Source organism: Belonocnema kinseyi, chromosome 1 (genome assembly GCF_010883055.1).
Source record: "Belonocnema kinseyi isolate 2016_QV_RU_SX_M_011 chromosome 1, B_treatae_v1, whole genome shotgun sequence".
NCBI lineage: Eukaryota > Metazoa > Arthropoda > Insecta > Hymenoptera > Cynipidae > Belonocnema > Belonocnema kinseyi.
Window position 1 is genome coordinate 79652407 of NC_046657.1, and position 26169 is coordinate 79678575.

Below are 26169 nucleotides of genomic sequence, written 5' to 3' on the forward strand. Positions count from 1 at the left end.
GAATTTTTGGTATTCCTAAGTTTTACCATTATGTATTATAACCCATTCTGAAATTTTACCTTTCTTAAATTTTATCCGTTCCGAAAAATGAACGGGCCCCCAGCAGAAGTGATAACTTCATATGATGTAAATTGAAGTGGCTTTTTTTTTAACTCTTTCAAAATAAAAAATAGTTGAATTATTACTCGAATTAATTAGACGATTTGGGGGTGAGTTCGGATTGAATCAGTAATTTTATAGTAAACATTTAGCACGTGTACGAACCAAAACCTTCAAGATGAGCGCATGACCCTATACATTGATATATGTATATGAACGCATGCCGCTATACACTGCTAATATTGTCAGAGGCTCAGTATGAGAACGAAGGATGAAGAGAAAGACAGTGGGAGAGAATCGTTCGCAATTTTCTTTTCACTTCACCGAAGTTGGGTGGGACTAACATTATATTATATATAATGTAATGTTAGTCCCACCAACAAATAAAAAGTTATAAAATCATAATATACCAATTTTGAACGTTAACCATCATACCTCTAGCAAATTTCACAATGGTCACTGGGGGTTGAAAAGTAATTTTTAACTGAAAATTTGACTGCTCTGTATTTACTTGCAAATTTTTTTTCTTTAGTTGAGAATTTAACTATTTGGTTGAAAATACGTGCATTTTCTTGAAAATTCGTCTTTTGTGGCAGATTATTAATCTTCTTGGTGAAAAAATTGCTTTTTTTGACTGAAAATAGACTTCCTTAGGTCCAAACGCAACTATTTTCTTGAGATTTTTTTTATGGTTTAAGTTAGTTTTTTAATAGTTAATATAACTATTCCATTTTGAGTTAAAAATGTACCTTTTTTAGTCGTAAATTCATGTATTCTTTTGAAAATTCGTTTATTATTTTAATTTATCTTTTGTTGAAAATTCATCTTTTTTGGTAGAAAATTAATCTTCTTGATTTAAATATAATTTTTTAAATTAGAAATTTAACAGAAAATTTAAATCTGTTTGGATGAGAATTTCTTTTCTTTAGTTGAAAATTAAACTGTTTGGCTAAAAATGCATGCATTTTGATGAAAATTCGTCCTTTGTGGTAGAAAATTCGCTTTTTTTGTTGTTTATCAAAGGTTTTTTATTTGAGTAGAAAATTAATTTTTTTGTTTAAAAATCTAACTATTTTGTTGAAAGTTCGCTTCTTGATCATTCAAAATGTATTTTTTTTTTAGTTAAAAATTTCTGTATTTTCTTGAAAATTCGTCTTTTTTTAGAAAATTCTTTGGTTTTTCGAAGGTTATTCATTTCAATAGAACATTAATTTCATGGGGTAAAAATTTAATAATTTGATTAAAAATGCGTTTTTGATGGTTATAAATAAATTTTGTTGACTTTAAATATAACTATTACATTTTTGGTAGATAATTTATTTTCTTTAGTTGAAAATTCACGTATTTTGTTCACTTTTGATTGAAAATCCTATTATTTTGGTCGGAAATTTAATTGTTTGCTGGAAAATTTAACTTTTTTTTAATTGAACTGCGTCCATAAAAATTAATGTTATTGGTGTAAAATTAAAACTGCTTTTATCGAAACTTCGTACTTTGTTTTTAAAAATTAAGTTTCTTAATTGAAAATTTGTGAATGCCATTTTTTTGAAAATCGGTAATTTTTAGTAAAAAAAATAATTTATTACATTTTTTGTTAAAAAATTAATCTTTTATGGTTGACAGTCCAACTACTTGGTTTGAATTTGCACTATTTTGATAAACATTTATTTCATTGATCAAAGATTCAAATACTTTGTTAGAAATTCAATTTTTTTTCAAATTTAATTTTTCTGACTGAAAATTTAATTATTTCATTTATGTTGAAAATTGATAATCTTTAATTGAAAATTAATTTTTCTAATTGCCATTTAACTATTCCATTATTCGTTGAACATTGATATTCTTAGTTTAAAATTCAAGTATTAAGTTTTGTAATTAACTTTTTGTTGGAAATTCATATTTTTGAGTTAAAAATTCAAATGCTTTGTAGAAAATTTGTTTTTCAACTGTTTGGTTGGAAATTAACTTTTCAGTTAAAAATAAAACAGTTTTATAGAAAATTCCTCGTTTGCCTACGCTCACTTGACTGAAAAACCTTTCTTGGTTGAAAATTCGTCTGTTTTTCTACTTTTCAAACGTTTTTGATTTAGAACAAAGATCTTTCTTTTGTTCAATTATCAACTACAATGTTTTTGGTAGAGAATTCATCTTCTTTTGAATAATTGATCTACATTTGATTTAAATAAAAATATTTTTTGGTTTGAAGATTCAACTGTTTAATTTAAAGTATGAATAATGTTTTTAATATATTGTGTAGAATAATTATTTAAAGTTCATTATTCATTACACAGCCATTCAAAAAAGTCGGTTTTCGCGTCCGGAAGTTAAACCATTTTTACTATGTTTTAGGGGTCGCTGAATCCGAATCCGAAGTCCAAATAACCCCAGCACGTTAGAGTTCTGACATGACCTCAAAAAACCGCACAGAATAATTTCTACGTAGGATTCAATAGTGATATATTTTTTCGGTTTTATTGCCGCCCCTATACTCCAGTTCCATTGACCAAAGTCGGTGTAACTGATGATTTGGCTAATTAATTTAGAAACGATTTTTACTTTTATGTCAGAACTTTTCTGACATAACCTCAAAAAAACCGCATAAAACTTTTTTTTCGAGTCCGAGGGTCAGACTATGCTTACCATAGGATTCTCTGGTCGCTGAATCCGAATACGTGATCTGAAAACTGTAGCAAATCAGGGTGTTGATTTTCAAAGAAACTCATGATTACGGCCCGGCTTACGTCCGTGACTACGGTCTCTGGATAAACTAATTTTTGTTTAATATATTGTTAAAGTCAATGCGCTGAAGCGTTAAATAACTTAGATTACAAGATATTTTGAAGTTTATGTCAAAACCCTGACGTGCTGGGGATTTTCTGACCTCGGATTCTAATTCAGCGACTCCAAAAACATATAATAAATATGGTCTCACCTCCGGAATCGAAAAAAATTTGTATGAGGTTTTTTTAGGTTATGTCAGAACCCGCATATGCCGGGGTTGATTGGACCTAGGATTCGGATTTAGCGACCCCAAAAGACATATATTAAACATCGCCTGACCTCCAGACTCAGAAAAAGATTTTTTTGTGTGGATGTGGTCTATAAAACTTACTAATCAAGTTAATTATTAAAAGTATTATTACTATTTTAAAAAAATTAAATTTAATATTCTTATAATGAGTTAAGATTTCAAAAAGACTAATATTGAAGTTAAGGGATTATAATTTTTCTTCAGATGAAAACAAATGACGAAATTAATTTATTAATTAATCAATTATAAAAGCAGAAATTGTGAGAAAACAATCTTTTAAGGTTGTAGAAATGCATCGAATAAAAAAGAGGAGATGGAGTCTCTCCTTTTTCGTTATTAGCTAAGTGTACAGTCTAGAGCTTCTGGCTTATGTTAAGCTTCAGCAATTATTTGTCATGGCCAACTAAGATTAATTGAAGCAAGAGAAAATCCTATTTACAATTCCTTCCGTTAGAAGTTTTTCTGACGTACGAATATTCCCGAAATTCTACTTTTCCTAATGTTTATTTGACCAAATTCATTTCAAAGAATAACAATTTGTCCCAATTTCACTTTTTATGAATTGTCATTTGTCATTGTTTTCATTTTCCAGAATTACCATTTGTTGCCCTAATTTCCAATCGTCAGAATCAACATTTGGGACGATTTTTAATTTTCCGAATTGCCATTTATGTTATAAATTTAATTTATTAAAATTACAATTTGGCATAACTTTCATTCTTTCAACTTTTATTTAGCATTATTTTTATTTTTCCAAATTACTGTTTTGCAGTTTTTATTGCCCTAATTTTCATTTTTTCGATTTACTATTTCTCCTCATAACTTTCATCCTTTCAAATTATCAGTTGCCCTATCTTTTTCTCCAGAATTACAATTTTTCCTAATATTTTTTTTTCGAATTGCCATTTGTCAAAACTTTCGTTATTTCGAATTAAAATTTTCCTTTTTTCCGAATTACCATTTGGCATGAATTTTTCTTTTGTCGAATTATCATTTGGTATAATTTTTATTTCCTGAATTTACATTTAGCAGAACTTTCATTCTTCCGAATTCGCTAAATTCAAATCAGCCAATAATAATTTTTATTTTTGATTCGAAACCTTGCGAAATAGCAATTCAGAAAAATAAGAATGATTATAAATGTAAATTAGAAAAATAAAAATGAGAGCAAATAGCAAAAACTCAATTGTGCCAATGGTGATCCCGAATTAATCAAACTTGAGGAAAATGATAATTCACGAAAAAATTAGACCAAATGGTAATTTTGAAAAATATAAATGACAGAAATCGCATTTTTTGCAGAATTCAAATATCCTAATTTTAAATATCGTATATTAAAGAGAAAGGGGGAGGTTTTTCGACAATGGGGGAAAAAGGGAATTTGAAAAAGAAGAATAGGGTAAAAACTGATCAATCATTTTCAAGTCGTTCAAAAACTACGCCACACTGCCTCTTTTAGAAGAATTTATTATATTTTCAAGAAAGTAAATAAATTTCCAACAAAATAATTGCATTTCTAATGTACCAGTTAAATGTTTAACAAAGTATTTGAATTTTCAGCAAACTAATTAATTTTCTAACAAAATATTTACATTTTCACAAGAATGATGAAATTTTTAGGAAAATAATTCAATTTTCCACAAAATCATTAAGTTTTAAACAAAACAGTTAAATTTTTAATAAGATGATTAGGTTTTCCACAAAACAGTCGAATTTGCCACAAAATAATTAAGTTTTTCTGCAATATAATTCAATTTTCCACAACATAATAACATTTTCATATAAATGATTAAATGTTTAATAAAATAATTAAAATTTGAACAAAATAGTAAAATTTTCAACAACAAAATTAAATCTTCAACAAAATAATTAAGTTATCAATGAAACAGTTGAATTTTTAATAAAATAATTAAATTTTCAGCAAAATAATTAAATATTCAATACAACAATTACATTTTCAACAAAATCATTAATATTTCAACAAAATAATGAAATTTTCAACAAAACAGTTAAATTTTTACTAAAAGAGATGAATTTCGAACAAAATAATTGAATTTTTTAAAAATTATTAAAATTTTTAACAAAATAGTTAAATTTGTAACTAGATAATTAATTTTTCACAAATTAACTAAATTTTCAACAAAATAATTGAATTTCCAACAAACTAATTAATTTATTAACAAAATAATTAAATTTTGAACAGAATATTAAATTTTCAGCAAACTATGTACATTTTAAACAAAATAATTCATCTTTCCACAACATGCTTAAATTTTCAACAAACCCTTTGAATTTTTATCAAAAGAGATCAATTTTAAACAAAACAGTCGAATTTTCAAACGAAGAAGAATATTTTTTAGCGAAATGTGTAACCGTTGATTTTTCAACTTAGAAAAGATTGAAGTTTTACATTAAAAAAACAGTCGAATTAAACGAAAAAGATTAATTCCCAGCGGAACTAAAGAGAATTTTTTAACAAACTTAAGAAGAAAATGGTTTAAAACTGAATTCGGAGATGCTATAAAATATCATATTGAATCAAATTTAACAAAATTTACTTTTTTGAATTAAGCAACAAAAAAAGTGTGCGAGGACGTCCGTTAGCATGTTCGCTATCATTCCCCAGATTTCGAAGATAAAATCTTCATTATTGTAGCAAAAAAGCCGAGGGAATCTAATACTGATTTTGAACATAAAAATTAAATTTTCAAACAAGTAGTTGAACTTTCAATTAAAACAGATTTGTTATAGCGAAAAATATAATAGTTAATATTTGAACCAAGAAAATGTTTTTATTATAAATAAAAAACAGTCGAAAATAATTTTAAAAATGAATTCCTAGAGGAGCTAACCAGTTAAAATTTTTAATCCAAATTCAAATTTTCTACAGGACAAATAAATTATAAAATAAAAATTGAATTTTCAACTAACCAGTTGAATTAAAAACAAGACGATCAATTTTCAACCAGAAGTAGAATAGACAAAATTGCAATTGAAAAAATTAGCTTCCAACCAAACAAAGGAAAAAACGAATTTACAAACAAAAAATGAGTTTCCAACAAAAAGTGGAAAAGTTAAATTTTTAGTTAAGAAAAGTACTTAACAATTTAATATTAGAGTTGTCAATTAAGTTCTATTAATTGAGTTCGCAGCCGAGTAAAAATCCTTCGACTTGGTTTCGACTTGAATTGCCCCCAATCAAGATAAGCTGAAGTCGAAAAGTTCGGCTTGAGCATGTATCAGCTTTAAGACGGAGACAGACTACAATTTATGTCTTGGAGGCAAGTTTATATGCCTTGAAGACATATATTTATGTCTTGAGTCGAATTTTTATGACTCCTAGGTGACCAGTTTATAACTTCGAGTTTATACCTGTTGAAGACAAGGCTCGTCTTGAGACATCTTGATAAAATTTAACGGTTTTGTTTAAAACTTAATTATTTTGTGGAAAATTGAATTATTTTGTTAGAAAATTAATTAGTTTGCTGAAAATCCAATTACTTTGTTAAAAATTCAACCATTCTGTTAACAATTAGATTATTTTGTTGACAATACAATTATTTTAATAAAAATTTAATTATTTTCTTGCAAATTAAAAAATTTGGTTAAAAATGTAACCTTCTTGTTTTAAGTATAATTATTTTGTTAAAAATTCCGACTGTTTTGTTGAAAATTTAATTGTTTGGTTGAATATTAAATTTAATTTTGTTTGTTGAAAAAATAATTATTTTGTGGTAAATTTAATAACTTCCTTGAAAATGTTCTTATTTTGTGAAAAATTAAATTATTTTTCTGAAAAATTAATTATTTTATTAAAAATTCAACTATTTGTTTGAAAATTTAATTATTTTCTTCAATATTTCATAATTTTGCGGAAAACTTTTATGTTTGATTGAAAATTTAATTATTTTGTGGAAAATGTGGCTGTTTTATCAAACATTCGTCTTCTTAGATTAAAAAAATATACTGTCTTTCAAGAAACTTATCTTTTTGGTTTGAAAATCCCACTATTTGCTTGAAATTTTTTTTTAATAGAGTTTAATCTTCATTCTTTCAAAATTCGACCATTTGGTTGAAAATTCATCTTTGCAGGTTGCAAATTCAACTATTTGCTCCAAATTTAATCTATTTTCTTCAAAACGTAGTCAAAATTTTGGATCAATCTAGAATTCCCATCCAGCTTATTTAAGTAAAACGTTCATTCCACAACACAGCTCTTTCACAGGTTGCAGATCAACCTTTCCAGCAATCACCTCAGGCGAAGAGCTTCGAAATGTCATCACATCCTCATATGTCATGGAACTCAAAAAAATATTCAAGCTGACTGATAACCTAATAGTAAAATCTATATTATTTATGAAAATAATGAATTATTTTTGCGAAACAAGAAGATTACTCTCCCCTAGCTTTCTTAGCTTGCCTAAATAAATTTTTCCAGACGAATGGTAGCAAAGGGAGCCTTTTGTTTCTTATATCCTAGGTCTGTTGGTTGTATGATCTTTATACTTTTATAGTATACTAGATCGAATAATGTGATTCGCGCTTCGCTGACTTTTCCGAAATGTTTCTCCTTCACGCGGAAATGACGAGGTCTCACCCCTTTCTTCTCCATTTCCTCTTCTGGATTATAGACACCCGTTTTCATGGGGAGAATCACTGAATGACGCATTACTATCTGAGTGATATTGATTGATGATACTAAATGACAAAATAGTTGGAGAAATTTATGTGGAACAGTGATTCGTTCCTATTTCCTTCAATTTTTTATCATTTAGTTGTATTATTTTTTCTAATTTTATTTTTTGCTAAAAAACGCTATTGTGTTAAATGTAAAATTAGTTAGGATTCCTTCAATATTTTGATCTTTTGTGATAATCCTTTTTAAATGGAAATGTAACTATTCTAATTTTTGATGAAAATTGATCGTTTTTAGTTTAAATTAAAAAAAAAAAAGATTAAAAAATTCAATAGTTAAACTTTTTATGTACAATTCATATTTTTTTAGTTGAAAATTTAACTATCTGGTTAAAAAATAACCATTCCACAAAAATTCAGTTTTTTCGTTGAAGATCAAATTATTTGGTTAAAAGTTAGTTTTTTTATTTTAGTGGGAAATTATTTTTCTTTGCATAAACATTTGAATATTCTATTCTTTGTTGGAAGGTGGTTCTTAACAATTAAGTAAATTGCTTGAATATTGAAATAATTTGATGAAATTTTTGTTTTCTGTTGAAAATGAATTTCTTTTACCTAAAAGTTACACTATTCTATTTTTGATTGAAAATTAATGTTTTTTTAGTTATAAACTCAACTATTAAATTTTCCATTAAGAATTTATTCGTCTTTTTAGTTGCAAATTCAACTATACTTGGATGAAAGTAGAACCACTTTGTTTTTTCCAATTAATTTTTTTGGTTGATGATAGAACTCAACTATTACATTTCTCATTGGGAACTTATCAATTTTTGTTTATAAATCAGTCAAAACTACTTTCATAGACATTTATTTCTTCGGTTAAAGATTTAACTATTTTGTTCAAAAATTTTTTTGTCTGTTGCAAAATTATATTTTTTAAATGAAAATTTAACTATTCTATTTTTGGTTCAAAATTTTAACATCTTTGTTGAAAGCTGGTTCTTAAAAATTCAACCTAGTACTTAAGGACTGAACCAATTTGTTTAAAATACGTTTTCTTTTGTTGAAAAAAAGAATTCTTTTTTTTTGTTTTGTTAAAAATTACTTTTTTATATACCAATTTAACTATTACATTTTTTGTTGAAAACTTATAGTTTTTAGATGAAAACTCAACTATTAAATATTTCATTACGGCTTAAACTTTTTTAGTTGAAAATCCAACTACTCCTTGGTTAGAAGTTTAAGCAATTTAAAAAAAAAATCAGTTTTTTGGTTAAGGAATAAACTATTTGTTAAAATACTTTTTTTATCTTAGTTGAATATTACTTTTTCACCTAAAAACCTAACTACTCTATTTTTGGTTGAAAATTGATAGTTTTTAGTTGCAAATTCAACTACTTTGGTAAAAAGTTAAACCACTTCCTTAACAATTAATTTTATCGCTTTAAGATTGAGCTAACTTGTTGAAAATTAGTTTTTTTTCAAAATTAATTTTTTTTATCTGAAAATTTAAGTATTCAATTTTTGGTTAAAAACTGATCGTTTTAGGTAAATATTCAACTATTAAATTTTTCATTGAGAATTTATATTTTTTTGTTATAATTAAAAAAAACTTGGTTTAAAGTTTAACTACTTTGTTAAAATTCATTTAATTGTTTAAAGATTTAACATTTTTTTCATTTCTTTATTTTCCGAATGAAAATTATTTCTTCTAACTGAAAATTTAACTAGAAAATGCAGAAATTTGATTGTAAATTAATTTCTTCAATAAAATTTTCATTGTGGTCGGAAATTCATATTTCTTTCGTAGAAAATCCTTTCGTTGAAAATTCCTGCTTGAAAATTCAACTCTTTTCTTGACAATCGTACTTTTTTGTTTAAATGATATTTTTTATTAAAAATTCAAGTACTTAGTTGTAAGTTAAATTTGTTTGTTAATTTTTCTTAAAGCTTTATTATTCTAGTTGAAGATTTAACTATTTTAAAAAAATGTATATATATTGTGTTATAAATTCGTCTTTTTTGGTAGAAAATTAATCATTGATTTCTTATAAATTTCTTTTTATATACAATAATCGTATTGATTGAATATTTAATTACTTGGTTGAAAATTGAACTAATTTGTTAGAAATTTATTTCATTCGTTCAAGATCCATCTATTTGACTGAGAAATTTATTTGCTTCTTGAAAATTCGTCTTTTTAAGTAAAAAATTCAATTATTTTAGAAGAAAATTGTACTATTTGGTTGCCTTTTTTCCTCTCTCGATTGCAAAATCTTTTTTGGTAGAAAAATCTACTCTTTTGTTAAACAGTCGTCTTTTTGGTTTGAAAATTCATCTCTTTTGGTAGAAATTCCACACTTTTTGGTTAAAAATGCAACTGTTAGGATCAAAATTATTCCGTTTTTGTTAAGGATTTAACTATTTTGTTGAAAATTCGTCTTTTATGTTTAAGTAAACTGCTTTTGGCTTAAAATTGACACGTTTTTTATATTTGAAATATTATTATTATTACATTTTTCATTAAAAATTCATCCTTTTTGATTAAAAACTAATTTTGTTAAGATTGATAATTTTATTTGAACATTTAATTATTCTGCTGAATACTGAATTCTTTGCTTAATAATTAAACTATTTTTTAAAGAAATTAATTATTTTGTTGGAAGTTCAACTACTTGGTTGTAAATGGAACTGTTTGGTCAATTTTTTTTTATTGTGGAAAATGCAATTACAATTTTGGAAGAATCCTATCTAAGCTTCTATAGTTGAAAATATTAAAACATCTTTTCTTTTTTTTATATATAAACAATTCTAGAAAATAAAAAATGGATTTCTCTTTAATGATTTCTCTATCCATTAAAAATTAGTTGGACGAATTTAGAAGTTGGGAAAAACTAGAAACAAGGGTACTAATTTCGTCCTGAAAATTCATACCGGATATTTGTAAGTCGTTAAAAGACTAAAAGGAAGATGTTCTCTTTTTTCATCTTGAACCCCGCTGGGGAAGAAAATATACTTTCAGTTCGATTTAGGGATCATTTGACACCTCTTAAGATCCGAGTCGACTTCTTGATGGATAATTAATGATTTAGAGCCCCAAAAATTCACAAGGTTCAAACAAAATTCTTGTCAATTCATTTTCCCATTTCTATTTATGTTTTCTAGAAAAATTACTGAATACATATTAACGAAGAAACTTTAATTTGGAAGCAAATATTTTTAAAGTTAAACGAATAGAGAATTATTTAGTATAACACTTAAAACGTGAAATGCATATTTTTCAAGAGATTGAAAAATTTATAAAAAATTGGAGGAAAAATAAAAGGGAGAAATCTACTAAAAAAAATTTTTACAGATAAATTTAGCAAACTTTCAATAAAGAAAATATTTTTATTCTATACAAAAACAGTCGAATTTAACCAAACAGATGAATTCTGATCAAAACATGGAATAGTTTATATTTCTGCAAAAAAATTATTTTAAATTACAATTATTTGAATTCAAACAAAAAAGACGAGATGTCAACAAAAGAGTTGAGTTTTCAACGTGGAAATATATTACAGCCAAGAGAGAAACAAACTTCAACCAAATTGTTGAATTTTTAAACCAGAAAAGCGGCTTCTTAAAAAAACAGTTAAATTTTGAACCCCAAAATATGCAGTTTCGACAAAAATGTTAATTATATTCAAAAAGTTAATTTTCAACCAAATAGTTTAATTTTCTACGCAAATAATAAAATTTTCCATTCAAAAAGACGAATTTTTAACAACGCAGTTAAATTTTTAACTAAAAACGATCAATTTTTAACTAAAAATATGTCATTGTTAATATCAGTTCAAAAGAATTGCCTCAAATGAATTTTTACAAAGTAGATAGAATGTAAACGAAGTAACGAATCTCCACTTAGGAAGATTAATTTTCAACCAAAAAAGAAAAAATCTTAAAGAAAATAGTTCAATCTTCAAAAATAAAATGAATTTCTAAGAAAGTAGTTCAACTTTCAACCAAGTATTTAAACTTTCAACAAAAAAGGATGAATTCTTAATGAAAAACTTAATAGAGTTGCGTTTTCAACTAAAAATCATCAATTTTTTAAACCTGAAATAAGTAATTTTCAAAAGATTGAAACATTCATAAAAATTGGAAAAAAAGAAAAGCGAGCAATATTTTTTAAAAATAATTTGCGAGGCAAAATTGTTTCTCCTACTATCTTTTTTTTTTCATGCGATAATGGGAAAGGGTAAAACGACATAATGGTTGGTCCGAGCTTGAGAATTGCTGAGGGCGCGCGAAACTTATACTTATTATTGCATTATCGTATTGTATATCTGCTTCGGAATAATTTTTCAAATTGCAGATTTTTGAAGAAAAAGAGTTGCAATTTTGATCTTCATATCTTAGAGCACGCAAAACAGAGATTAGAAAAAATTATGTTAGGAAATACAAAATAAATGAGTTCATAAATTAATTATAAATAAATATAAAAACTTTCAAATTTACATTAAAAGATTTCAAACACAGGTTTTTCTAAATTTGGAAGCTTTCTAACTTAAATTGCTTCTGAAGTTGAAAGCATTGTAAATTTGATTGCTTCAAAATTTCGAAGATTTCATACCTAATTTTTTGCCAAAGTTGAACGCTTTTTAACATGAATTGCTTCCAAAGGCAGAAGCTTTAAAAATTGAATTTCTTTAAAGTTAGAGGCCTTAAAGCGAGATTAAAAGTTCAAATTTTTAATTGCATCCCAAGTTGGAATAATCTGAACTGCAATTGTTTCCAAAGATTAAAGCTTTCTAACTTAAAACTGCTTCCAATTCTTAATAATTCAAACTTAGATGTTGTCGAACTTGAATTGCTTCCAAAGTTGGAAAATTTAAACTTGAATTGTTTTTAAAGTTTGAAACAATTTCATTTTGATAGCTTCAAATTGTGGAAGAATTCAATTTGACTTGCTTTCAAAGTTTGACTTTTTAAAAGTAGAATAGCTTCCAAACATGAAAGCTTTATAACTTTAATTGGTTTCAAAGTTGAAATATTTCATAACTTGAATTATTTTATAGTTGGAAGCTTTAAAACTTAGATGTTATCGAACTTGAATTGCTTCCGAAGTTTGAAACTTTAACTTGAATCCCTTTGAAAGTTTTAAACGTTCTAAATTTAATTGCTTCAAAGTTTGGAAGATTTTAAACTTATATTGCTTTTAAAGCTGAAAGTTTTTTAACTGGAATTGCATCCAAATTCGAACGTTTACGAACTTTAATTGCTTCCCAAGATGGAATATATCAAACTGTATTTGCCTACAATGATTAAAGTACGTACAACTAAAATCGTTAAGATAATTAAAGCTTCAAATATTGAATTGTTTTAAAGTTGGGGCCAAAGTTGAAAGTTTCCTAACTTAAATTGCTTCATTAGTTGGAAAGTTCCAAGTGAATTGCTTCAGAATATGGAAAATTCACTTCAGACGATTTCAACATTGTATAAGCATTCTAAATTCAATTGCTTAAAATATTTGACCATTTCAAACTTGAATTACTTTCAAAGTTAGGAATTTCTTTACTTGTATTGATTCCAAAATGGGAAGCTGTAAAACTTAAATTACTTGCAATTTTGTATAATTAAAACTTGTTAGTTTTCCAACTTAAATTGCTTCTGTAGTTAAGAAGTTTCACTTGAATTACTTTCAAAGTTGGAAGTATTCTCATTTTACTCGCTTTAAATTTCGGAAAATTGCGAATTTTAATTTCTTCTAAATTCAAAGTTTTTCAAACTTTATTTGCTTTCAAATACGAACTACATCAGACTTTCATTGCTTCCGCTATTTAATATTTGTACAAATCGAAGTAATTTTGATTTTGGAAGGTTCTAAACTTGAATTACCTCCAAAGTTGATAACTTTGTAACTTAAAATGCTTCCAAAGTAAATAGTTTTATGCCTTGCATTTCCTTCAAAGTAGAAACTGTTCCAACTGAATTGCTGCAAAATTGAAAATTCAATTAAATTGAAAAATGAAAAAGGATGAAAGTGTTTCAATTTGAATCGCTCCTAAGTTGATTGCTTTCAATCTTAAATTGCTTCCAATTTTAAATAATTACAACTTGAGTTTCAAATTATAATTTGCTTCCAAGGATAGGAATTTTCTAACTTCAATTTGTTCCGCAGATGAAAGTTTTAAAACTTAAATTGCGTCCAAGATTTAATAACTCAAACTTGAAGGGATTGATATTTGTATAAATTAAATTAAATCAATTTTTAATTTTTGAAGGTTTCAAACTTCAATTATTTCCAAATTTGATACCTTTCTAACTTAAATGCTTCCAAACTTAAAACTTTGAGGACTTGAATTGCATTTAAAGTTGAAAATGGCTTCGTTGGGCCGCTTCAAATTTGGACGAGTCACAAATTAACAGTGGTGAGGTTACAAATTAACATTGCTTCGAAAGATGGAAGACATCAAACTTTTATTGATTTCAAGTTTTGATATATGTATCATTTGTAATTAAATCCATATTTGGAAGATTAGAAATTTGAATTTCTTCCACAGTTGATAACTTTTTAACTTACCAAAGTTAAAAGTTTGATGACTTAAATTTCATTAAAAATTGAAAGTGTTCTTACGGGATTGTTTCAAAATTGGTAAGATTAAAGATTAAAATTGCTTCGAAAGATGGAAAAATGAACTGCATCCAAAGATAGAATACATTTAACTTATTTTGATTCCAGGGTTTGCTATTTGTATAAATTGAAGTAATTTCAATTTTCGAAGATTTTAAACTTGAATTACTTCCAACGTTGATACCTAGATGTACCTTAAAATGCTTCCGAAGTTTAAACTTTGATGACTTGAATTGCCTTTAAAATTGGCCTCACAAATGGCCAGGTTACTAAATTAACAAAGTTGAAAATTTGAACTGATTCCAAACATGGAATAAATCAAATTTTTATTGAACGCAAGGTTTGATATGTGTATAAATTGAATTAATTCCATTTATAGGAGATCAGAAACTTGAATTACTTAAAAATTTGATAACTTTCTAACTTAAAATGCTTCCAAAGTTAAAAGTTTGATGACTTAAATTCCCTTTAATTTTAAAAATGTCCTAACTCGATTGCTTCAAAATTGGACAGGTTACAAATTAAAATGACTTCTAAATAAGGAAATTTGAACTGCTTCCAAAGACGGAGTACATCAAAATTTTATTGATATTAACTTTCCAATGTTTGATATTTGTATAAATAAAATTAAAGTTAAAAGTTTGATGACTTAAATTGCTCTTAGCATTTAAAATGTTCTCACTGGATTGGTTCCAAATTGGTAAGGTTACAAATTAACATTGCCACCCAAGTCGCAGTATAGATTTGTTTAATAAAAAAAATCTGAAGAAATTTGAAATTCCTCCTGAGCAAAAAGGATTGTTTCGACTAGTTTGTGGAAGCCATGGACAGGCAGCAAGTTGAACTCATAGAAATAATATACGTCGCTAATTTCGAGCTTGTACCGTGGTGCATATGACGTGTTTTGGGAAAGGAGGAGAAACTAGATGGCGCGTGTTCCTGAATGCTGTAGAGTTTCGTACTTCTAATGAACTCAGTTCGTGAAACCATTAATAACCGAAGGACACGACACATGCCTGAGAAAGATAGAAGAAGGGTCGAGAAACCAGAAGAAAAAACGAAAAACTAAAAAAAATGCTGTAAAATTTCATAAATATTTTCAAGCATTTCTAAACAATATTTTATTACTAAATCTGGATGACCATTTTTATGGCCGGGAAAATTCCCGGTGTTTTCCCCGTTCGCAAAAATTTCTCATGTTCATTTAAATAAATTGTTTTAACTAAACTGAAAAATTATTATAAAGCACCTAAAATGAACACTTCTGAAGGTAACATTCTTCAATTCTTAACAAAATAGTTGAATTTACATCCAAATAGTTTAATTTTCAAATGGACATGTCGAATTTTTCATTAGATAGTTTAATTTTTTATCCAAAAAGACAAAATGTTCAACAAAATCGTTACATTTTCAACAAGCGAATTACATTTTCAATTCTGAATAAAATAGTTACATTTTTAACTAACTAGTGAATCTCTAACAAAAATATTTTTTAACAAAAATCTTTAACTTTTAAACAAGTGATTAAATTTAAAAAGAAGAATTTTAATTTAAAAAATATTATATTAGATATTCCAAGCAGAAAAGATTTCAATTTTAAATCAAGAATAGTTAAATTTAAAAAAAATTCTCAACACAGAATAAAATAATTGTTATTTCAATCTAAATAAATTTTATTTTTTAATTATAAACAGTTGAAATCAACCAAACCGAAGAATTTTAAACAAAATAATCGAATTTTCAACCAAAAAGTTAATTTGAACGAATTTTGTAGTAGACAGTTGAATTGTAAACCGAAAAAGGTGAATTTTCTACAATACATATAATTTTAAACGGATTAGTTGAAATTGCAACCAAAGACTCGAATTTTCAAAAAAACGGTAAAATTTATAGCCAAATAGTTGAATTTTCAACCAAAAAGGATGTTTTTTTAAAACAAAATAATTAAATTTTCAAATATATATTGCTGAATTTTTAAACAAGAAGAATTAACTTTCAACAATACAAAATGGATTTTCTCATAGGATTCTATTAATTCAGTTTGTATTTAAGCGAAAAAATTAAGAAAGGAGGAAAAGGGTAAGTTTTTTCAAAACGAATTCTTAAAAAAAGGCGGCTATAAATTGAAATTAAAGTTAATCATTATTTGATAAACTTTGTCGTTTTTATAGAGAAATTGAACACAATTTTCGGTCCACTTAAACATTCTTGGTCACTTCCCGATTTTTCCCCATAAAAAAAATCCCAGTCATTTCCCGGTTTTCCGGTCCAGTAGACACCCTGAAAAAGCCAGGATGATGAGTGAAAATATATTCTGTAAACAGATTTAGTTTTTCTTAAATAAAGGGAAATTTGGAATCAGAAAAATAAAAGTTCCCAGTGAGTAAAAGAAAAAGAGAAAAAAAGAAAAATAGAAGGGGAAGAAAGTTGAAGAGAGTTTACGATTAGTTTTCGGAGAAAACCAGGATCTTCTGAATCCTACCTGAATCGACTTTTTTCCCCTCTGTCCGAAAAATTCTAGCTAAGATAAGAATCTCCTGGATTGGGGAGGGAAAAATCGAGATTAAAGTAAGATTTGATCCTTTTTTGATTCTAACATTTCTCAAATTTTTCATGGTAAACATTTTAATTTGAACTTAAACCAATTTCGTATACGGACACAAAAACAACGAAAATTCTCGATTTGTTTTCTCGATTAATATATTTAAAAAATCCTACAGAGATGTGCACAGAACTTTCACAATTAAGGGTCAAAGCATAGGCAAATCTCATTTTCTGATTGTGAATTCTCTTTTGTTAAAGCTCATAGTGCTTTAACGAACATATTCTCATGAAGTATCTCATTCTTCGCACTCGATTTTGTCGACAATGGGAACTTACCCACATTCAGTTCAACTCTATTATATGAAATTTATACTATATTCATTTATGTACCTCGGTCTGCAACTACTTATTTAGAAATTGCAAAATAAAGTACAAAATTTATTTTTCATGAATTTAAATTATTACAATTCATAATATACATTGTCATTGAAACAAATGTATTTTTATTATCTTGTTTTTATAATTTAAAAAAAGTGTGCATCTTAAAAAAACAAATTTTGTCAATTAACATTTTATTGTTCCTTGTGTCCTTTTTCCAAAAAAATTAATTCGTTTATTTTCAAGGTTATTGTGAACAAATTTTGTCTATCAATTTCTCTTCTTGTGTCGTTTTTCACAACAAAATTTTTTTATGTTACCAAATAATAATGCTCATATAATAGGTAAATTAAAATTATTTTTTCATCCATATATTGTTGCTAATAATCTATAGAAATTTGGATGATCCCTACAATTGAAAAAATAAATAAACAAAATACCCCCAAAAAACATAAATATAAATATTCAATTTTGTGTACAAGACGTAATAAGACATCGTGATGAGAGGTATAAAGTCATCAGGTCCTGGAATGACTCTCGACAGGATATGGATGTTTTTCTGGTGAAATAACCCGAGATTATACGCAGTGTGTCATTAGTTTATTATGCTCTTTGCGTGAGACGATTAAATACATTCTCAATGATAGCAAAATCGACTTTGGTATTCTATTCACTGCAGAACGTCACATTAGACATTCTAACCAGGAATGACATTTCATCAAAACAGGTTGCGAGATAACGAGTCTCTTTTTCCCGTAAAATCTTCCATTTTTATTATTTTATTTACTATACAAAAATTATTTATAATTAGCCTTGGGAAAATTCTTCTCATCCATATTTTATTGTATAAAAGATACTAATCAGAAATTGAAAACATCGATTTTTGTAAATAATTTAAGAAACGACAGAATTTCGGACGAATTTTAATATAAAAGTCACCAAATTTCGAATTTTTGTATTCGTAAATTTGATAATTTGTAAATTAGAAATTGAGACAAATTTATTTTTAAACTTAAATTGAAATATTAGGAAATTTTGGACTAATTTTAACATAAAAGTGACCGTATGGCCCAAAAACATGAAAGATAAATAAAAAATGATAATTATTGATCAGAAATGGAGAAAAATCGATTTTGCACCTAAATTAGGAAATGACCAATTTTCAGCAATGTGTAACATAAAAAAGTAACAGAATTCCGAAAGGTTCTCAAAATTGAAAAAAATAAGTAAATAAACAAAATAATTATAATTGTAAATCAGAAATTGAGACATACCTATTTATGAACCAAAATTGAAATATTTTAAAATTCCGGACCAAGTGTAATATAAAAGTGACCAGATGACTCAAAATATTTAAAAATAAATAAAAATTGATAATTATTGGTAAAAATGGAGAAAAATCGATTTTTCACCTTAATTGAAAATTGACCGATTTTCGAAAAAATGTCACATAAAAGTGACCAAAGTTCGGAAGATTCACAAAATTTTACAATTATATATAAAAAATTATTAATTTAAATAAAAAATTAGGAAAAACTGTAATATAAGAGCGATAGAAGTTCTGAAGATTCCAAAACTAAAAAAAAATAAATAGAAAATGATAATTATTATTCAGAAATTGACACAAATCGATTTTAGAAGCCAAATTGGAAAATAAACTCACTTCGGACAAAAATTAAGAAATGACTTAAGTTTGGAAAACGTATAAACTTGAAAAAAAATTTAATCACAAATTGAGACAAATTGACTTTAGAAGCCAAATTGGATAATGATCGATTTTCAGAAGTGTAACGGAAAAGTTACCGCATGCCTCACAAACTTGAAAAATAAATAAAAGATTATAATTATTAATCCAAAGGGGAGACAAAGGATTTCGCACCCGAATTGAAAAATTACCGATTTTTGGACATAAAAGTAACATAAAAGTAACATAAAAGTAACATAAAAGTAAAAAGAAAGTAAAATAAAAGTGACGAAAGCCCGGCATATTTCCAAAATTGAAAAAAAATTATAATTATAAGTCAGTAACTGGGACAAATCTATTTATGAACCAAAATTGAAATATTAGGGGATTTCGGACAAATTGTGTCAAAAAAGTTAATAATAATTATTGATCCGAAATATAGACAAATCGATTTTGCACCCGAATTCGAAAATGACCCTATTTTTGGGCCAATCTCACAAAAAAGTGACCAAAGTTGGGAAGATTTCCAAAACTGGAAAAAAATGATAAGTTAGAAATGGAGACAAAATCTATTTATAAATCAAAATTAAAATATTACGGAACTTCAGACTAATTGTAACATAAAAATGACCTTTCTTTTAAAACCAACTTTGGAAACAGCCGGTCAGAAATTAAGAAAAATCATTTTGTGAGTCCCTATTGGAATATCACGGAATTTCGGAAAAAAGTGTAACATGAAGGGGACCGAATGTCCCCCGAACTTGAATAATTACAAAAATGATCATTATTAATCAGACATTGCGCCGAATCGATTTTTGAAACTAAAGTGGAAAATGAAAATCAAAATTTAAAAATAAGAAATTAATCATAAATAATACTTATAAATTAAGGTAAATTTATTTTTGAAGCCAATTTGGAAAACAGTGGAACTTCGGAAAAATTGTAAATCAAAAGTGACCGAAGTTCGATTGACCTCCCAAATAAAAAAAAAAAAATAATAAAAATGATAATTAATGATCATAATTTTAGAGAAATCTATTTATGGATTAAAATTGGAATAATATGATAATTAATAATCAGAATTAGACATAAATCGATTTTTGAACTCAAATAGGAAAATGAACAAACTTCGGACAAATTATAACATAAAAATGACCAAACGTTGCAGAACTGAAAATTTAAAAATGGTCAAAGTTCGTAAGGTCCGTAAACATAAAAAAAATTATCATTATTCTTAAGAAATTAAGGCGAATCTATTTTTGAAGACAATTTAAGAAAAAGCCGAACTTCGGACAAATTTTAAAATAAATGGGACCGAAGTTCGGTTAACCGTAAACTTAGGAAAGCATAAATAAAAATGATAATTATTCATCAGAAATTGAGCAAATCTAGTTTGGAACCCAAATTGTAAAATTGATAAGTTTCGAGCAAATTGTAACATAGAAGTGACAATCAGAAATGGAAACAAATCGATCTTTGAACTCAAGTTAGAGAAAGTCCAAACTTCGGACAAATTGCCAAAAAAAAGTGATCGAAATTCGGAAGACCCCCGAGTTTGAAAATATTTCAAAGTGCAAAGTTCAAGATGAAGATCCAGAGATAATAAAGAGAGAAAAGACCCTTTTGGTTCTCGTATCGAAACGTATCAATAAACGTGGGTGTCGGTGATGGGCCAATATCGCATAAGTGGCTCAATTCGCCCTCATTTGTTACGTTTTGTTCAGGCTAAGTAATTTAATGCTCGACTCTAGATCTGACTTCGAATTCTTCAATCGCGAAGAAGTTTCCCCTCTTAGAATCATTGTGCTGGGGTTGAGGGGGGGGGGCATAAAAGGGGTGGGATAGGTTGGAAGTAAACTCTGCTCCATTCTACGGCAAATCGTGGCATATTTGTCAGATTTTTGTTCGCGAACAAAACCTAGCGGAGGGTCTCTTAAGTGGATTGGTTTCGCCCGACGGCTTCGAGGATAACTGATATGCAGGCGTTAATTCCGGACATTTTGCCAGAGATCGACGTCAATTTTCATTCGAGTTTATTCGCATTGAGACTTTAAAAAATAAAAAATAAATCATTTGGATTTCGCAGAAGTCATTTAAAATTTAATAGTTATAATAATACAATTTCGAGTATTGATGTTACTTTTTTCGGTCAAGGTAATTTATTAATTAATTATGATGATACGTTTTTCTGAGTACTGTTTAAATAACTGTTGGAGAAACGAGAGAGAGAGAGTTCTGTTGTAGCCCCGGTGGCGTGATTGGATGAACGCTTCAATCGTGAATTGTAGCTTTCCCAGTTCAAAACCGGGCGGAGGCAGATTTTTTCCTTTCCTCCGAAAATAAAAATAATTTAATTGTAATATAAATAAATATAATAAATAACTATTCTTACCTTTAAAACCTTTTTCGGGAATTGTAGATTCGCTGCCGGGTTCGGCACTTTCGTCCTCAATATCGACTGGTACGTCAATCTGAAAAATATGAAAAATTTGTATCACTCGTCTTTTCAGGGAGGGGAAAAAACCGGGAATTTTTACTTGGACGCGAAATTTGGTTTGATTTTAAATAAAAACCCTTAAAGTTGATAAAATAATAGTTTTAATTTCAACAGCAGCATAATATGGTAAAAGGTTCTTAATAGTAAAAAATATATGTAAAAATATTTATCGGGTAGGAAAAGCCAACAGTAAATTTTAATTATAGACTGCACACTCTTTCTTCTATACTCCACTTTCCACTTTTGAAAAAGAATTTTTTCTGAAACTTCCCCTTTTTCATGTTCTTTTCCCTTCATATTGCGAACTAAATTATTATAACCCAAACAGAAAATACAATTATTTGGTAGAAAACTATCAACTATCTTGTTGACAATTTGTCTTTTTTATTGAAATTTCTACTAGATGGTTGCAAATTGATCTTGCTTGGTTGAAAATTATATTTTTTGTTGAAAATGTACCTTTTCAGGTTGATAATTCTATGCTCTCCTACAATTTTTTGCTTTAAAAATTCAACTATTTCAAGAAAATGTATAAGACATATTTTGTTTGAAACTCTTCTCTTTTCACTAAAAGTTCAACCATTTCCCATGCAGAAATCTCGGTCTGGTCCCAATCACACGCCCAGATCGGGGCCAGGTCGGGACACCCGATCGGGAAACCCCATCGGTGCCCGATCGGTACACGATCAGTGTTATTATAATCTATTCGTGAATTTCACGAGTGGAGATTTAATATAAGTAAACTAGAAACTAGTATTAAAATTAAAGTACTACAGGCACGAAAAGAAAAGGTTTGTTTTTTATGAAATAAATGGATGATAACCAGAAATATTTTAATGAACAATTTTAATTTTTTGAAGAAAATTTTGCCTATAAAACTTTTTAACAAATTAGAAAACGTCTTTTTGCAAAAAGATTTCCTACAACATGAAATTTTCGAATTTTTCCAAACAAAATCATCGAGAAATAACCTATGACTTACGATTTATTATCATTTTAATGTAAATAAATTCAATTTTTTCTCAATTGCATTACTTCTTCAAAAATTCGAGAAGGTGATTGTAGATAATATTTTCGTCAAAAAATTAATCTATTATTTCTTAGATCGTTTAATTTTCTTAAGTATGTTAAGAAGCAATATAGACAAAACAACTTTTCTACAAGAATTTAAATTTTTGAATTAAATGTTTCTGGTTATTTAAAATATTATTCACTGAATATGCATTTGATTAATTTTTATTAATTAATTTTGACCTAATGGACATTTTTATAAGTTGAAATGTCATTGTTCGGCCTGGCCGAGCCCAGGTATGAGCCACAGAGTTCTACCGATCAGGGCCAGATCGGGAGATCCGATCGGGGCCAGATCGGTATTACGTTTGAAATCGGACGATTTCTGCACGAATTGATTATCAATGCAACTGCTTTTTATGAAATTTTAGTTTTATCGTTTGAACATTTAATTATTTTGTTGAAAATTCGTTTTTATAAATACAAAATTCATCTTTAATTGTCTTGAAAATTTTTATTTTTTAAAATGTAACTATTTCTTTTAAAATGCATCTTTCTTGGTTAAAAATACACTTTTTTCAAAATTCAACTGTCTGCTAAAAAATTCGTCTTTTTGTCTAGAAAATTAATTTTTATTTCAAATTCAACTATTTCGTTTAAAATTGATCGTTATTGGTTGAAAAACTTTTTTGGTGAAAATTCAACTGTCTTTAGAAACATTCGTCATATAGGTTAAAAAATAAAATTTTAAAATTAAAAAAAAAAGACAAATGAAAATAAAATTAAAGCCAAACAAGAGACGATATAAAAAGAAGACAGGAGAAGAAAAATGCTGCTTTATGAAAGCACAAAAAATAATGAAAGGTCAAAAAATCATCTTTGCAGTTAAACTATGCAAGATACGTAAGAATATGAGGAAAAAAATTATGCAACTAAAAAATATGTACTAAATTTGTTATAATAATGTTTTGATAGGATGCGTAGTTTTTGTTTCATTCGTAACAAACAACAATAAAAATAAACAATTAAATTTGTGGAAAAGCGACACAAGTTGCAAAAAAAATAAACAAATGTAGTTCACCCAAAAAAGAGCACGAAATTTGTTATTAATCATTTTTTGATAAGACGCGTAGTTTTTCTTTTAATACTGAAAAATTACGTTACAAATAAACAATTTAATTTTTGGAAAAAAGACACAAAGTACAATCAAAGGTGTAATAACAGATTTTTTGTTTAGATTATATATTAAAATTTGTTTTGAACCTTTTTTCCTCACGACACGCGCGATGAAAATGTGTTCGTTAAAGTTGAAGGACGCGTTCGTTAAACTCGAATATGTTCGTTAAAGTCGCGCGCAGGGCGCGATGAAAACGATTTTTAAATCGGAAATTCATGTTTGTTGGTTGAAAATTCAAATAATTTATTAAAACTTCAATTATTTTTTTATAAAGTTTATGTGTGATTTATCTACGATGCTAGAAACTTAATCCTTTTTGTTTTAAAATTCATGTTTCTTGGTTGAAAATTATATATATATTTTGTTGTTGAAAATTTTCCTTTCCAGATTGATAATTAACAGCCGTCTAAAACATTCGCCCTTTTGACTTGAAAATTCAACTATTTAGTTCACTGTAAAAAATCTGTTTTAAAATTGCACTTCAAAGTATGAATTTTCATATATAAAATGTCACTTTCGATGCATTACAATTTCAGGTTAGAAAGCAAATTTTCACAAGTTGTATAGAATGACGTCTCTTACATGTTTAATTCTATGACTTTGCATGAATTCATACGACGTGTTGAAAATCACTACGTTCAGAGTGTGTAAAAAAAGGACTCACGCTGTACATAGTAAAATTCCCCAGACTGATAAAATTACCGACCGCGCATAAATTTCTATTTTACAACGAAAATTTCTCCACTTTATAGTGATTTTAGATTTATCCGTATAATATTCTACATTTGTATAATTTTCGCGATAGAGCTTTTTTTCGCTCGTTTGTTCGCGTGTTATGAGCGAACGTACATTTTAGTTTGCAAACTTTATTGCTCACTTTCGGCGAAAGCATAAATGCGAGTGACTGATTTTAAATTATAATTTTTTTGCCATATAAGCTGGCGTAATTATAAATATATTCTTAATATGATTTAATGATTTAAGTATTTGAGGTTAGGTTGATATTTTGGAGAAATTTTCCACTTTCCGTTGTTTTATTAAATGTCACATATTAAATTTCAGTTCAGTTAAGAATTTTACACTTTTGTACGATTTTAGACATTTCTATACTAATTTTAAGCCGCTGCGCGTGAGTCCACTTTTTACATACATTTAGCGTACTAAAATTCCACAACCTTTTTTTACAGTGTTGACAATACAAGTGTTTATGGTTGAAGTGGAATCTTTTTTATTTGCAAATTCGAACAACTAGTTGGATATCAAACGATTAAAATAAAAGATTTTGAATGCAACTTTTGTTAGGCTTTTATTTGAACATTTGGAAATTCAGAAAATTTTTGCTGCTTTCATCTGCAGTTTAGTCAGTTTTGATTCCTTAAAATAAAAAAAACTTTCTAGCTTGAAGATTTTGAGCTTTTTGATTTCTTTCAAGCTGGGTCAATCCCAAATTTTAAATTTTTATAAGGGCTTTTGAAGTCCAAAAATTCTTAATAAAAAACCTGATGATTTAGTATCATTGATATAAAAAGTTTTCGTGGGAGTAAAAATCGCAAATACTCTTCTCTTTCGATTTCCTCTCCTTTTTATTTTTTTTTCTCTTCCTCGTGAGCAATACTCGAAATTCCATTCAAAGGATAAATCAAATTTTCGAGAAGAGAATTCTTCAACAAGACCAGATGTAGGAACAAGACATGTGTGAGTTGACCGACGATATTTCTATATTTAGGCCTATGGGAAAAAGGGGTTTCGTTTGCTCTGATTGCACCTCCTTCTCATTACGATAATCTAGAAGCACTTATGAAATTCTAACACTTTTTTACCCGCTTTTTTATTTCAAACTAATATTCCCATTTGTGAAATATCTGAACATTCCCCGAGATAATTGAAAATCCTGAAAAAAAACCCGCGAATAGATAATAATAGTACCGAATTGGAAAATTCCCGAATTTATTTCCGAATTATAAAATATCCGAACTACAAAATTCACCTTTATGAGCAATTAAACTTTTTGTTTATAAATTAAAATTGTTTCAATTATAATGAGACGAATGAAAAATTCCCAAAATTAAAATTCCCGGCAGAAAATGCCGAATTATAAAATATTCAAACTACAATGTTTCCGAGCATACACAATAAAATTGTTGTTTATAATTTAAAAAAAGTTAATAATAATAGGACGACTGAAACATCCCGAAAAATAAAATTCCCGATACTGTAAAATTTCCGAATTGGAAAATTCCCAAATTAGAAAATTCCAGAAGAATAAAATTTCCGAATCGGAAAATTCTCGAATAATAAAATTTCCGAATTATAAAAATTCTCGTATATTAAATTCCCGACCAGTTTATGATATTACCGAATTGAAAAATTTCCAAACTAGAAAATCTCCTAATAATAAAATTTTCCGTATAATAAAATAATAATAAATAACAATTTATAACATTGCCAAATTGGAAAATTCCCGAATAATAAAATTCATGATATAAAATAACTGAAT

The 26169-nt window shown here is 27.2% G+C and overlaps 1 protein-coding gene across 4 annotated transcripts in view; it reads right to left on the reverse strand.

The window, feature by feature from the left end:
- Positions 1 to 26169, reverse strand: part of LOC117167768 (ubiquitin carboxyl-terminal hydrolase 48-like) — a 311237-nt gene that overhangs the window by 4244 nt on the left and 280824 nt on the right. For all 4 annotated transcript variants that reach the window (XM_033352943.1, XM_033352951.1, XM_033352936.1 and 1 more), the window contains one exon: positions 21380 to 21458. In XM_033352943.1, coding sequence (XP_033208834.1) covers positions 21380 to 21458 — 79 coding nt within the window. The remainder of the gene's footprint in view (positions 1 to 21379; positions 21459 to 26169) is intronic.